This window comes from Larimichthys crocea, chromosome VII (assembly GCF_000972845.2).
Source record: "Larimichthys crocea isolate SSNF chromosome VII, L_crocea_2.0, whole genome shotgun sequence".
Lineage (NCBI taxonomy): Eukaryota > Metazoa > Chordata > Actinopteri > Sciaenidae > Larimichthys > Larimichthys crocea.
In genome coordinates this window covers 20101351-20117297 of record NC_040017.1, presented here as the reverse complement: position 1 = coordinate 20117297, position 15947 = coordinate 20101351, and the positions used below count along the sequence as shown (strand labels likewise).

The 15947-nt window shown below is 43.0% G+C and overlaps 1 protein-coding gene across 1 annotated transcript in view; it reads right to left on the bottom strand.

Moving 5' to 3' along the window:
- traf4a (tnf receptor-associated factor 4a) overlaps positions 1 to 15287 on the bottom strand; it is a 34851-nt gene extending 19564 nt beyond the window's left edge. The window contains exon 1 of the mRNA XM_010749366.3: positions 14656 to 15287. Coding sequence (XP_010747668.1) covers positions 14656 to 14798 — 143 coding nt within the window. The 5' untranslated portion in view covers positions 14799 to 15287. The remainder of the gene's footprint in view (positions 1 to 14655) is intronic.
- Between the last annotated feature and the right edge of the window lie 660 nt (positions 15288 to 15947).

Here is a 15947-nt window from a genome sequence, read left to right as displayed (position 1 = left end):
GCGATCTGCAGCGACGGCGTCTGGCGTCTTTGAGGAGCTGTGATGCTGCCATGCTAATCCTGTCGAATGCCTACACTGGACGGAGGGGCTCCGAGATTGCCAAGGCAATGCCTGGCCTATTAAAAATAAATAAATAAATAAATAACTGAGCTGCCTGCCAACTGTATGCATATGGCATCGGAAAAAGCAGCTCTAGACACAGTCGCCTTCAAACGGCATTAATGAATCAGCTACTGGAGTCACAATCATGAAGAAGCACAGCATAAAACTGCAGCATTAATACAGATTAGGTGTGGAAGTGTGGAAGCAATGCGCTTCGGGTTATTGTACAAGCTGTCAATCAATATAAGAGAAAATGGATGTTAAGCATTTTGTGAAAAACACAAACTTTCTAATGTGTAGGTGTTTTGTTTGAGGTAATTTCTGTTATCCTCAACAAACTTAAGGCAAGTTTGACATTTTATCAAACATATTAATTCACTTTCTTGCTTAGAGTTAGACAAAATAATTGATCTCACTCACTCATATATGTATACCGAATATAAATACGAACAGCAACCTGTTTCCAGTCTTTGTTAAAGCTAAAGTAACCAGCAGCTTGCTGTAACGTTAGCTTCATATTTAGCATTTAGATGTGGAAGTGGTATCACTTTTATCTAGGCTAACTCTCTTTTAATTTTTAATTTCCAGGAGGTATTTTATCCCTTTTCATATCCATCCATCGTATTGGATGGATGGATATCAGAGTATTTTACAGCTAACGGCTAATTAACTGCTGCTAACGTAATCTGCCACTAGTAGGCGGCTGCTGGGTGTAACGTTAGCTTCGTGTTTAGCATACAGATATGGAAGTGGTATTATTTAAGGCTAAATCCGTGAGAAAACTATTTCCCAAGATGTCAAACTATTTTAGATTTTTATTTTCAGGAGTTATTTTTATGTTTTTATAAACCTCTGACAGAGCTTTCGTATTGTATGGACGGATATCAGAGTATTTTACAGCTAACAGCTAATTAACTGCTGCTAACGTAATCTGCCACTAGTAGGCGGCTGCTGGGTGTAACGTTTGTAACTTCGTATTTAGCATTAAGGCTAAATCCACAAGAAAACTATTTCCCAAGATGTCTAAACTATTTTTTTATTTTATTTCCAGGAGTTATTTTTAGGTTTTTTATAAACCTCTAACTGAGCTAACGTGTTGCTGTATACTAACAGCTAACTGCCAATTAGCTGCTGCTAACGAAATCTGCCATTAGCAGGCAACACAACTGGGCTTAGCTGCCAGACCGGGCCGGGTTTAAGCGCAGGTTAAACAGATTTCAGTGTAAATTATGTGTCAAAATGCCTTTTTTTGAGGGGGTCAAGGTCTTAACTCCTGTGGAGGAACGAAGAGGTATATGCCGATAGCTTATTAGCAGGTCCTAACGGCTCATTATTCCTGCGCAACTACCTCCTTTTGCTCTCCGTGGGGTTTGTTTTTTACGAGTTTCAAAACCACCAAGATCTGTTTCACCCAGCCCAGAAGCCAAGAGGGACAGTTTCTCGTTAAAGAGAATTTACTCTGCTCTCGGCCACCAGAGTCAAGGCATCAATCAGAGGCCACTTAGAGGTAAAGTTTCACGATTTAGCAGCACCTATAGACACATGAGCTCATGGCAGCAGAAGAAGGAAGAAGGACAAGCTGCTGCTTTGCATGCTCCCATCGTGAATCACATTTTATAGCATTTTCCTAAGCGGAGTACTTCAATTCAGTCGTCTATTGAGTCTTCTCTCAATACCAAAGCCAATAGCAGACAATGGAGACAGTTGTTATAAATGCATGCAGATGTCCCCGGGGAAAGAACCTCAGAGAAACACAGCTCTCATCACCCGTCAATTAAATCTATTCTTTTATTGCTGAGTGATCCGTCACTCCTTTAAAAAATATGTGGCGCAAAAGCGAACATATATACAAGCCGAGAAGGAAAGCTACACAATATTTGCAGCCAGAGTATAAACAAATACACAGACCACAATAACAGGTCCAGAAATAGCAGATTATTTCACCTCATTTCTACGACCAACAACAGCAGGAGCAGGTGTACAGTGCAGATAATCCCTCCAAGCAACATCTTACAGACAACAGATCTTTTAATTAACTTGAACCCGTTCACCCCGAGCAGCAGGAAAGGAAGTGCAACGCAAAAATCTGCAATCACGCTGACAATTCGAATCAGAATTCTAGCTTGTTAGATGCTAAAAAGATGTCTTAAATCACGCTGTTTCACCACACGATGCTCCATCCATTTGTTTTTATGCGCATTATTCATTTGCACAAATGTTGAAATGCTGTTTATCTCAATTTCTAATGATGAAAATGCGCATTAATGCACATTTTCTTTTGCTGATATTCTGGAAATTTGTTGGGAATTTATACTATATTTAATTGGAAACTGGACACAATTGTTTCTCATCAGTAGGTCAATGGCGCCGCTAGTTTAAACCACTGACAGTATGAAGAATGGATAGCGTATCCGTGACATCACCCACAGGTTTCTGAAGTGTCATCTTTGTAGTCCTGTCTCTTCTATTAACACGTAGATCTTAATATAATTTCAACGGGTGAGTTATATAAAAATTCAACCACGGTACAGTTGTCATGAATGGGGAAATTAGCCACAGAGACTAAAACTGTTTTTGTATCAGGCTGTAAACATGTTTACTTCTGCTGTGAAGTTGGACATTTTAACATGGGGACTTATGGAGACTGACTCGTTCTGTAGCCAGCCTCAAGTGGACGTTTGATGAACTACAGTTTTGGGTGCCGCTTGGTTCAAACACAAACTCGATGACGCTCTGTGGTCATTAACCAGCTGTCTTTACTTCACCGTCCTTCATAGATAAGTACTCCACACATGCACACACACACACTTCGAGCTGACCTGCTATGTGTGCGAGATAGCAGGTGTGGGTAAACCATTATCAGCTTTGCTGTGTGAGTTATTTTAGTCCGATCCCACATGAACACCTTCTGGAAAATAAAAAAAAGTGCAATGCCCTCTGTGACACGCCGATAAATTAGCTCGAGGTGAAGGAGTCCAATCCTGCACAATCATGTTCTGTCAACACGACGTCTCGATATTTATTGATCGCTTGATTCAGATGTTTTGAAACTGATAATGGCATTAGTTTCTGCTCCGCTCTCGCTGGAGAGCGTCTGAGGTCGCAGCGAAGAACTGAAGACAGCGCAGATAGGATAATGATTTGGATTTTCTCTTGTCAAAGTCTGTGACCTGCTTCGCTGTGATTCACCGTTATCGCAGCCCGAGCGCGGGAAAGAGCAGCCATGAGTCTGATGCGTTATGAGTCAGCCAGGCGGATGAGCTGCAAACTTTTATTACCCTCTGCCTCGTCTTAACTTTCTTCTTCCCGTCTTCAAATCAGACACGCTGCGAGAGAAAACAGCGTTACGTAATGAGAATCTCTGCTTCCGGCTCATTTGCATTTTCATTGAACTGCGAGCGGAAAAGCTCCTTTTCCTGATTTGTCAGTCTGTGAGGTGTGCACATCATCGGCTGTGACAATTTTAGGTCCTGTGCTTTTGTGTCCATGGTAACCAGGAGGGAAGGTGAGTCCTTTTAAGGTGTGTGTGTGCTGAGCTGTCTGCCAACAGCTCCCTCACACACACACACTAATTTACAAAAAATAAACAATCACCGCTTGCTGCCTTATTATCAGCCGCTATGATCACATCTCAGACACGCTCTGGCTCCTGTTTCCTCTCTTACCGGTCTCAATCTGTGAAGAGCGCACGAAGTCTAAAACAATACAGGAAGCCTCGGACGTGCCCTCCTGTGACTGACTGTGAGCCTCCTGCAGTTGTCCACTTCTCTGCTTTGTGGATGCAATTTCTTTGTTCAGCGAGGCGAGGTGCTGACGTCAAAATCGCCTCCTTTGTTTCAAAAAAAAAAAAAGAAGAAAGAAAGAAAGAAACGCCTCGGCTGCATTGCATTGTTCATCTAGCGTGAATTCTTCAACCTGCCCCTGTTGCTGGGAGCAACAATGAGATAAATGACAAGATTTTTTCAATCAGTACATAAAAGAGCAGCGGAGGAGCAAAGACGAAAACACAAAGAGGAATTAAGAGCCGAGTAGAGATGTCACACATTTCCTAGTAGGAATAAATCTGCAACAAGTTGGTTAAATAAGCAGAGGTTATGTAGTTTATTGATCGATTTTTGTCATTTGGGCTACTATCTTCTGATATTTTATAGATTATCGCTGCAGATGAACTCATAATGAAACTATCATTAGTTGCCAAGGGACTTCTAGCCCGGTCCTGCGACATTTCCATGCGTGATGAGCTGAGAGGAATCCCAGAAAACAAGCGCTCCTTCATCCCTTTAGCGACTCGACTCAATGATCCATCTGGACGTGCACCTGACAGAGCGACTTCCTTCCTGCGCCGCTTGGCTGCCTTTCGTGGGATCAATAGTTGGGCTTGTGCCGAAGGGAGGAAGACTCAGGAAGTTCAGAGCATTAACGCCGTGTTGACATACCTGAAAATGAGCCACCCCCACCCCCCCCGCTCCCGAGACACAACACAAGGGAGTTAGTGTACTTGACAGAGTCATTGAGCTGTTTGGTTAAAGGACCACCACAGTAAACAGACCCAGCTGATGAGAGGAATATGGAGGAGTCTTGGCAGGAAGGAAGCCCTCATCGCTTGGGGGAGGGAGGGAGAGGGGGCAACTGGGCAGTGACCTTAACACTGATGTAGCCTCTGTGGATAAATGACTATAATTCAGAGTGTGTTCGCTTCAAGCGAAGGGCTTAACTGCCCCGCCGACACCTGTTCGGCTCCACAGAGGAGCCTTTCACTGAGGACAGGTGCCTCGGCAGCGAGCCGCCCCACTTCTCTGCGCTCTTTGCTCCGCTCCCAGCTGCTCTCCTTTCAGACCTCAGACACAGATTCCTCACATGCCTGCCTGTCAGCTCAGCAACCACTGCGGCGGACAGTCAGCTGCCTGCTACGACTGGAAGTACAACTCCCTAACAAGGCCTCTGCCCGTTGACGTGCAGGATCGGGGGCCGTTTAACGGTGAATCGGTGCATGCTTGCATTGCTTGTTTCGTCCGACCAACAGTCCAGAAGTTAATTGATTGATCAAAATAGCTGCCAGTTAATTTAAGACTAATTAGCTAATGCGTGCTTGATGGCGCCTGACTCCGCGTTCTTCAGACGGGAGCTCATTTAAACTCAGCCACGATTGACGCAAATCAGAAAAACAGAAATCGTCCAGCTGGAATAATTTCTGTGGGAGTGTGAACATGTGTGTGTGTTGCTGTATGCATATGCACAGTGGGTCTGTCGGCTTTTTAGCTGGTTCACTGACCTGTGCACAAGACAGATTGGAGGAGGGGCAGTTAGTACAATAGGGAGTGCAGATGAAGCCAGAGGTTTACGGTGCAGCAGCGTCTGATAAATATACCTTTATCTAAGTTGTTTCACATAGCATGCATACCCGGGCATGTGTAAGCACTAGCCATGCTGTTCAGATCTAAAACAACTGGCTCCAGTCCAGCAGCAGGGCTGGGTTTGGTGGCTTGGTCCCAGCATGCTCGTAGTGTGAGGGGAAAGGTACTTCGCTGCATAGCTGGAATGTTTTCCATCTTTGTTTGGCCCGAAAAAGGCTGGGAGATTCGTTTTAAAGGATATACAGGAGGAGGATTATAGAGGAGGGCATGTTGAGGCATGTCTATAGGGTGGCTGCTGCTCATTTAGTTGTCATTTGATTTCAGGATAAATCACACTAATACCCAGCAAGTAATACGTCTGCACCACATCTGAAATCTTTAAAGAAAAACTTTGGGCCGTCAGGTTTAGACATAAAACTCATTCTTGCTCAAACTTGACGTACCGTACTTGGGGTACGTGACATTTTTTGGCATTTCCGTTAAAAAGATGACTTAAGTTGAGACTACGTGACTTTCTAAAACATTAAACATTCTTCGTCTTTTGAATGAAAAGTTAAATTTATAAACAATGAAACCAAATCTTGCTTAACTCAATGCACTCAGCACTTGGGTAACTTGCAGCGTTTAATAATAGCCCTATTAACGGACATTAGTGAGTCATTTTGGAGGCTTGGTAATGGTTTTCTTCTTGTGCTACAGTCAAACTAAATTCACCATTATTACACAGACGGTGTAACATTTGACAAATATTTTCAGGTCTAGTTTTACTTCCAAATAAAAGTGGTTTAGATAATGTGGCCATGTCGGATCACGTCAACTTTGGTGTTGCAATGTAGTCATGAACTCGGCCACTAACGGTGGTGTGGGGAGTAAAACGTAGAAATTATGTGTCAGTCAAGTCTCTGATCCTCATCCTGAAGGTTTTAAAGTTTAAACTAGTCAACAAACATGAGCGTTCAACTATTTTTGACACGTTATTTCATTCACAAACCGAACCACCTACGACGACGAGTTCACCTCTTCCATGTAACACGAAGTCAAACAGTAATTGCAGTAATTTGAAGTTGTACTCCGTGAGTGAATTCAGGTGGCTGGAAGTTGAGTCACAGCTTAAACACTTTCTATAAACCACAAATTGCCTCCGTCTAAACTTTCACATCGTTCTCGTCTTCACAGAGGTGAAAAGACACCGTGTGTGTGGTCACGGCTCACGTTGAACTCGACTAGTTCCTTTTATAAGCGATCGGAGATCAACAAATCACACTATCTTCGGATGTCTGAAGCTGCAGCTGGCTGAACTCTCAAGGCTGTTTTTTCCTCATGAATCAAATAAAGTCAGTCACTTTCATGTGTCTTTCAAGAGCGATGGATTATGCCTCAACTCTCGCAGCAGACGAGCTGACCCGGAAGAGAGAGCGGCGCCGTCACAACAAGAGGCTAAAACGTCTCAGTTAGAAAAGCCTCCTCAGAATTTTCTAAGTGCTCCTCCATCTTCCCGAGTCACGAGTACCTGCTTTGGTTTCTTTTCTCATAACAAGATATGGTTTCTGTGTTTTGGGGGGGGACGTCTGCAGCTGTGTGAAATGGTCAGGACACTTTCTCTCAGCGATGTCATCATCACAGCTGCATCTCTAAAGCCTCTCAGCTTCCTCCCACGAGATCCGCCACAATTACCTTATCATGAAACAGGCCCGGCTATCCGTGTGTGTGTCTGCCTCTGTGAAACGTTTCAGAGCAAACTCACATACATTAACAGCGAGGATGTAAACTTCTTCTGTAGACGAATTCTCATCCATCGGAGTCACAGCTAGTTATCCGATAAAGAAAGAAGCAAATTGCGGGAAAGTTTCTGTTTACAGGCGAGTCAGGGCATGAAATTCACACAGGCTCACGTGTCTTTTTTTTTTTTTTATGTGTGTTAGCAATAAAAACTGAATTATTTGACAGTCTGTAATGATCTATCGTCTCCGGTGTTGATACAAAGGGAGAGCGGAGTCATTTTAAAGCGGGTCGTGGGTCAAAACTGCAGTTTGACTTTAAACGCTGGATCTTCTAAACAACGGATAATTACCGGCTATTGAATGTCAACATCCATTTCCTTATACCCCGTAAAACACTGTGATTTAGGGTCGTTTCCTGTTGTTTGTTTGGATTACATTCTCAGGCTCTCATTTTCAGCTTAGTGCAGTCACTTTAATGTGCATCCAAGTTCAAATGTTGCTGTTCTCACTCGAAATCTAGTGAGAATTTGCTTTTTTAAACTAACTTGAACTAATTTCACATGTCATCTTTGTCATTTTAAACTACTTTCTGACGTCTGATAGACAAAAAGATCCATCGAAATGCTTCGGAGAGGCTCTGTGTCGATGGGTCTTTGCTGCAGGAACTTTATTTCTAATTCAGAGTAGTGGTAGGAAGTAAACATGTGTGTTAAACTATAACAATACGGGATAATCGTTAGTTTCAAAGTCCGTGAGTGTGATGACGAGTAAAGTAAAGTTCAGTTGCTAAAATAGGAAAAACAAGTGGGCGGCACAGCTTGTCTGTCTCTTGACTTCACAGGTACTGAACATCATGGGAGTGCAGGTACATTTAGGCAGAGCACAGCGCTCTCACTGTTCTTCTTGTCTTTGATAAATGCTGCTGTATCTCGCAGCATTTCTTTCCTCCGCACGTGTCTCTCTCCTCCTCCGAGCGAGCGGCGCCTTCTATGCATTGATGTGTTCAGATTTACTGAGCTCTTTCCAGCTCCGTCACCCCAAATACACATCAGCTGACAGCGGCTTTCACAGACCCCAAAGTGAAGAGCAGAGGAGGCCTGAGGGGCTTTCACCGAGCGCAACACAACATCTCTCTGTGTGTGCAGCTCACTGACCACCGTTGTCGCAAGAGAAGGATGGGACAGCAGATTTCACCCCCCGAACTCTCCGGATCTGGACCCAGGATGCAGCCTTCGGACACCTGCAGGGGGGGGACTGTGAATGTCTCTGTGATGGGACTGAAGGACGGGGATGGTAATGAACACACAGTCATTCATCAGCCATCCATGGCATTGCTCCCATTCAGATACAGATACCCACTGAGAGACAAAGCCCCAGCTGCCTCAAGTGGCAGACTTACACACAACATTGGGCACCAATGCAACACAGCTCCATTTAGCCCTTTAAGAAACGCCCTGTCACAGCATCCAGAGCGCCTCTCTATACATCCCTCTGCACGGTCGCCGCACAATGGACAGAAGTGGATTCATCGTGTGTTTAAAAGGAGATTTATGCGCTAGATTACCACGCGTTGACAGAGCCAAACGCCTCTCAAGATCTGTGGATTTTAAATCACTTTATATGGCTTTACAGTTATGAGCCAGGAATCAAAACAACTTTTGGTTTGTCAGGTTGTGTAGGGTTTCTCTCTGGCAGGTGTTTACCCTCGAGCGACGCGCTCTGTAAAGAAACAGTCTGACATGAAGGGAAATATGCCATGAGTTCGATGAGAAGATTGAGGCCACTCTGATGCATTTACATGAAATATGAAGATCACTACACCACGAACGTACAAAATGTGAAAAACGTTGCGTGCGTTTCAGAGTTTGTACAGATTAAATAAACAGGGTAAGATGTAAAGTGAGCTTTATGTTGATTTTGTGGACAGAGTGAACTAGCTGTTGCTATGACCGATGTCACTCTTATGTCTGTACAATAAACACAAAGCCTACAGCGAGCAACTGTCTGCCAAAACATAACGTGACATATATTCCCTAAAATAAACCTCAAAATGACCTAATTTACATTTTAATTTTTGTACAAACTAATGAGTTACGTTAACGTTACGGCGATCTTTCGAGCTAAATGGCTGCTCGCTGCAGGCTTCAAATTTATTGGACAGACATGAGCGATATTCGTGTAAGTCTAGCAACTTACTAACCTGTACAACTGCATTTTTTTAGACTATTTTTTTGGCCTTTTTATGCCTTTATTGATACAGCTGAAGATAGACAGGAAGCAGGGGCAGAGAGAGGGGGAGTGACACGCAGTAAATTAGCCGTCCGATGCGGGATTCGAACCGGGGCCAGCTGCAGCGAGGACTATAGCCTCCACACACGGGGCGGCCGCTTAACCCACTATGCTACCGACCGCCCCACAGCTGCATATTTTACGGATTAGGTCAGTATTTATAATCATTATCAATCATCAATAATGTTTATGTTGTACTCTAATACTTGATCCCAGCCACTCTTTGCTGCTTTTTCTCCGTTTACACCTTTTAAACCCTTCATGAGCGGTGGCTTGTCACAAAGTGGTGTGTCGGTTTATCTCTGCCCACATATTCAAATAAGACAGACAGTTGCTGCTGGTGCTGCTGGTGGTGGTTGAAGAAGAGTAAAAGATGGAAGAGGCGTACTGACAATGCCGGTGATTGTGCATCAGGGAATTCAAACTGATAAAAGCGTGGGAGAGCACAGGAGAGAGGGAAAAAAAAAAGAAAAGTGAGTATCACCTACATCGATGAGGAGAGAAAGAAAATACACTACACACAGGAGATGTGTCAAAGCTGCAATGAATCACGGCCCATTCCAAAAAACACACTCCCCTGGCTGCTGGACAGTGAATAATCGAGCCGAGTAAAATTCTCATATTAACCCACTTTGGAGTTCCTCGTGACTCTGGGTAAGTCAGCAGTTGCAAGCTCACTACACGAGTGCGTGGAGGGCTGTAGGAAGACGCTCCCGAGCCGAACAAACCAATTACACCCCTGTCAAGGCCGTGGCACAGCAATGCATCACCCCCACGGAGAGTCCGCTGTCACATTGCATGGTATTACCGTGGCTCAGGAGACCTACGACTGATGAGCCATGAGACCTGGCATGTGTGGCGCGGATGTAAGCCCTACCATTAACGTGTTGATTCTGCTTTATTAAAAGAGGCAGTGTTGCTAATACAAAAGGCCTGCCCAGGTCAGCACGCACCGAGCTGTTGAAGCATGTGACTCATATTTTGATTGCCGTGAGTTGGTAAGGCTGCTAGGCTGGGCTGTTTTTAACCCCATGACTCTCTCTCGGAGCTGGGGCAGCCTCCAGGACTGTTAAGTATTTACACATTCCTCCCGAGGCGGAAACACAGGCCATTAGCATCACATGCTAACATGCCTGTGGACACAGAAGAGGGACACACACACACACACACACACACACACACACCACCTCTTTATAGCCGCGCAGACATGGAAAAGTAAGAACAATTCATGCCTTTCCTCGAGTGCCTCTCAGGGAAGTCCCATTTTATTCTGACATACTTTGACGTGAAAAGATTGACCCCCACTCTAGCATTTATAAGTGGTATTTAAACAACCAATAAATGGTTTATAACACTTTTAAAGCGACTATGGCTCCTCCTGTGCACCCACCTAAGTGAAGAATCGTGTTTTAACCGACAGAAAAATGACAATTTAGTGAAATGCAGTTGAAAGAATTTAAAATAACACTTTAAGATATGCTCACAGCTACACTATAACGTTTTTATAAGACATATTTTCTAGTGTAATCTTTATAATGACTTATTAACACCTGACTTAATGATTCAAACTCTTTATTAATGACTTATTTACATTCATAACTTCAGACTTAATGATTAAAACTCTTTATTAATGACTTATTTACATTCATAACTTCAGACCTGATGATTAAAACTCTTTATTAATGACTTATTTACATTCATAACTTCAATTCTGTATTAATGTCTTACTGGTGTATAAACTGATAATAAATGAGAATATATTGAACCATTTTGTAACAATATGAAACATGTCTTCATAAGAGAAGTACAAATACATTGAAATAAACTTATATCAGTTTATAGCTACTTTATAGTGCGTTATAAATGAGTCATTTATCCACTGCTTATAAATACCAAACAGGGAGAGCTAAAGTAAAGTGTTACCAATAAGGTAATATTTGAATTAGTATTGACAAAGGATGATTAACACTGAAGCAATGCCATGCAGCAGCATTCTTGAGCGGATTGTTGCAACACAGCGGCGGACTGTGGAGACGAGGACAGAGCTGTCAGTGTAAAAAGTGGGCAGACTTGGCTGGCAAGCCCGGGCTGGATGCTACACAGCCTTCAGTAATTACAGAAAAAGGGATCAACCTAGTTGCACAATGGGCGAGGCATTAGCTAACTACTGTCTGTCAGCCTTAATAAACTCGCACTCCCTCGCCACACAAAAGATGCGTGCGCTCGATGGCCGAGAGAGACGAAAACTGCCCTCGACTGGCAACCTTTGTTAATTAAAGAGGTGAACATGCGGGCCAGTCGCCTCGGCTGTGGAGGGAGAGCTGCTGAAATATCATCTGCTGCTGATATTAATGTTTATCTAAGCTTCGTTCTACCTGAGAGGTGGACGAGGCACTACTTTTACCACAAGTTTACGAGTTTCTGACGGTTAATAAATAGTAATAATCCTTCCCATGTGGTTATGATGAAGTTTTACATGCCACCATGTATTATCCAATGTTTATGTCGGCATTTCTAAGTGTTAATAAGTCATTAATAAAGACTTTAAAGGGTTTTCGTGACATCTGTTGTTATAAATGGTTATTAAGTAATTAGTAGAGTTCTGATGAATTGTATGTGTTGATTTTGGTCCAGATTTTTCTAGAAATAAGTGGTCAAACAACGTCACCAGTTGACAAAAGTTTGACTCACAACTTAAAAGTTGTTGTTTATTTGGTAATTAGCTGATTTATCTGTCTTGAATAAAGCAATTAATTACAAGTCATGACTCTTTTATGAAGGGTTTGTTAATGGAAGGTGGTACTTCTCCAGATTTTTGTATAAAATGTGCACAGATCTCACAGTTGAGTGTTAATGTTTTGTGTTTTTATGTGGATGAACAGCTGCTACCTGGCAGCATCTTCCCATCATGCAGGTCAGACAGGGAGGAATCATTCATATCAGCAGTCACATCCGGACTTAACAGAAGGAGTTAGTCAACAAAAACTTTCACAAGTTGAGAAACTTTTGTTAAATTCAGTCTGTGGGAGTAAAAAAAAAAAAAAAAAAAAAGCACAGGAGGACTGGAGGAGGCGGGCAGGATGAGGCAGACAAAGCGTCGGGCCAAACTCATTGATCGGCAGCGAACGCTGTTCCTCCCTCGCTCTTTGTTCATCCGAGTTTCTGCTTTTTTAACCATATGCAATTTTCTGCTGTTTAGTGAGCCAGAGGAGGCTTCCTGATGACTCAAGGTGCACGCTAGGAGCTCACGACAGCGCTGTTTAAGTATTCAGAGCATGAATTCACATCCGTGAACCAGCAGACTGATCTTTTTTTTTTTTCCCTGACACAAAAAACATAAACAGTTGATGCAAGACGTTTTACGATTAGATCAGATATCCCTCTTTGCAGATGGCAAATGTTTTATTTGCTTGTGAGTTTCCCCGCAGGGTGTCTTCAAGTTTCATCAAGTAAAACTGGAAAACATTTTAAGATCTTTTTCAGCGCCGCTTACAGTTAAATAACACCAAGGCCAATTTTGTGACTGAAATAAAAACTGCACAGCAGTCAGATTGAGTTGATTTCTCACCAGAAATACCAGCGTCTTCATGAGCTGTAAAACTGACTTTAGCAAATAAAACACTATATTTGAGAGGTTCAACTTGTGACTCAAAGAAAAATGAGCAAACAGCAAGTTTCTGTTTTGTCTTTCTCCGCTTATCTTTCGTCGCTGATTTGATTCACACAATACGTCCACATCGGTGTTTGTCTGCAGCACAAAGGCTGACTCCTCTATACCAGATATGACACAATAACAACAAGCATGAAGCTTTTATTATCTTGTCATGAACGCAACTACATCCTGCCTGCACGGGCTTGCATGAAACCAAAATGTACATCAGCGTTTCATCTTCAAGTGGCTTGTTTTGTCTGACGAATCATCCACGACTCAAAGATGTTCATTTTGCAATAATATGACACAGAAGAAGACGTGAAGAGCAGCTCTCTGAACAAATATCTGACAATATTTTAGAGTTTATTGAACCCTTAAATCGTCATTGTTTGTACTGGAGCTGAGACAACTGGTCAATTAATCAATAGTCAGGAAATCACTACTTTGATTATTAATTAATTATCTACTTGATTTGTCTGATTCCAGCCTGTTTAATCTAAAGATTTGTTGGTTTATATGATTGACGTCACTTTAGATCTTAGAAACTGTTTTAGACATTTTTTGACACTTTGACAAATAACTCGAGAAAAATATATAAATGATGTAGCTGCAGCTCTAGTTTGTGCCGTACAAACGAAAACTTCACTTGAATTAAATCATACAATCTGTTTTCCTGCTGAACACCAGCCCTCACCTGTGCAACTAGAGATCTTTGACTTCTAAATAAAAAGCATATACTATTCAGAATATATCCTCAGAGACTGAATGGAGGGAGATAAATCAACTCCATCTCATAGAAGTTAATGACAAGGTGACACTTTGCTGTTGTTGGTTTTTCAAACTGAGATCATGAGTTCCCTTTGGAGTGTGTGATACTTCTTTTGAGGTGCAGATCAAACAAAGACCTCTTTCTTTCTTACAAGTCTTCACACACAAGACTTCAATGTTCAGCAGATTAGGAGGTGAGGAGGTGGTGGTGGTGGTGGTGGGGAGGAGGAGGAGGGCACCAACACACACACACACACACATCCTCAACCCTGAGGACCCCCATGCAGACTCAGCTACCCCGGGGCAAAAAAAAAAAAAAAACACACAGACAGGATGGGGTATGCAAGAGGCCCTCTGCAGGACACAAACACCACAACATGACAAATATTAAATCATGTTAAAAATAAAAATGCATCTCCTTTCTCTACCTGTCCTCAAACATACCTGCATGGAAAACAGGTTTCCTCTGTCATGCACACAGTGTTGACACAGTGCCTCATGGATCATATGTGGAGGGAGAGAGAGAGAGAGGCAGGCGCTGTTGTTTACCAGGCCCTGTGTGCACTGTCATACTCACATTGTGCAGACTCAAAAAAATTAATGTAAACCCAGCTGAGGAAAGGTGAGCAGGACACACCTACATCATCCTTTATTTAGTGTTGCTCGACCGAAACTAGACAAGGCTGTGCTCTCTAGTATCGCCTGCAGAGAGGTGGACAACACACACACACACACACACACACAAAAGACAAAACACAGAAGACCGTACCTTAGAAATTCTTGCAGACAGGTGTCACAGAACCGATGTCCACAGGTAGACACTTGGACCGGCTCCCGCATCGCCTTGCTGCAGAGCGGACACTGGAAGCGTCTCTTTGGCTTTTCCAGAAACTTGTAATCAAACCCGGGCATCGCTACAGATTCCGTGGGTATTATTATCAGGCCTTCAGCTGCAGGTTAAAAAAAAAAAAAAAAAAGCAAAGGTAGAAATGTCCTCTGTGGTCCTCCACCCCTCTGTTCTAGCACTGCGCTGCCGTCTTAAGCCGATGAGAGGTTCATATCACGTCCCTTCCGCCGCCGACTGATCGGGCTTTTTTCTTCCCCAGTCCTCCTCCACCCCCCCTCCAGCTTCTCCTCCTGCAGCCCGGCGGACTGATGATGGCAACAAAGGAGCTACACAGTCCGTGGAAAGGCTGCAGAGATGATCGCAGATTCGTCCTCTCTTTATGCGTCTGTGCAGGTTTTTCAGCTCAGGGTTAATGTGGCCGTGTGTGGCCCTCACTGTCTCTGTCTCTCTCTCTGGTGGATGCAGCACTGACACACTGAGCACAATGCATAACCCCTCCGTCTGTTTAGGTGCTCCGAGTCCCGCCTCCTCCTCCTCCTCCTCCACCACGCAGGAGGAGTCAAGAAGCTGAAACACTCCGTTCACACCATTTTATCCCTCTGATCTCCCGTTATGGATCTTTAATGGGGCTTTTGTCTGTCTGCAGAGGGCTTTTAATGACATGCATTGTGTTTAGTCTTTAATATTTGTCAGATAAAAGCTTGGATATTTTTAAAATCTGCACACAAACTGGGCTTATTTATTTATTTTCTTTTTAGAAATGTTAAATATATATAAGTCTAGTTAGTAAAAAACAAAGTGAGGAGGATTTTTCTGAACATTTAAGTCAACTAAATGTAAAGATTGACCTCATACAGAAGTCTACAGGAGAGTCAGAGGTGGCAGCTGCCCTCTGGTGGTGGAGCAGACACACAAAATGAACAAATACAATGTTTTCTTCCAGTATTTCATGTTAAAATTGGCTTAAATCGCCTTAACGCATGACAAAAAGATCAAATATAACTTACATTACTACTGCCCTTTAAAAAACAAACAAACACACAGGGCAGTCAGTGTGAGTCAGTAAACATCCAAGAACACATCCACACATTTAAGATCATTTTTCACCTGCTATGTTGCAACCAGATTACATCATCATCACATCATCACACAAGACAACAATGGCAAAGCGTCCATGTCCTCAGAAAAGGTGTAAACACAGGCAACTACTTCAA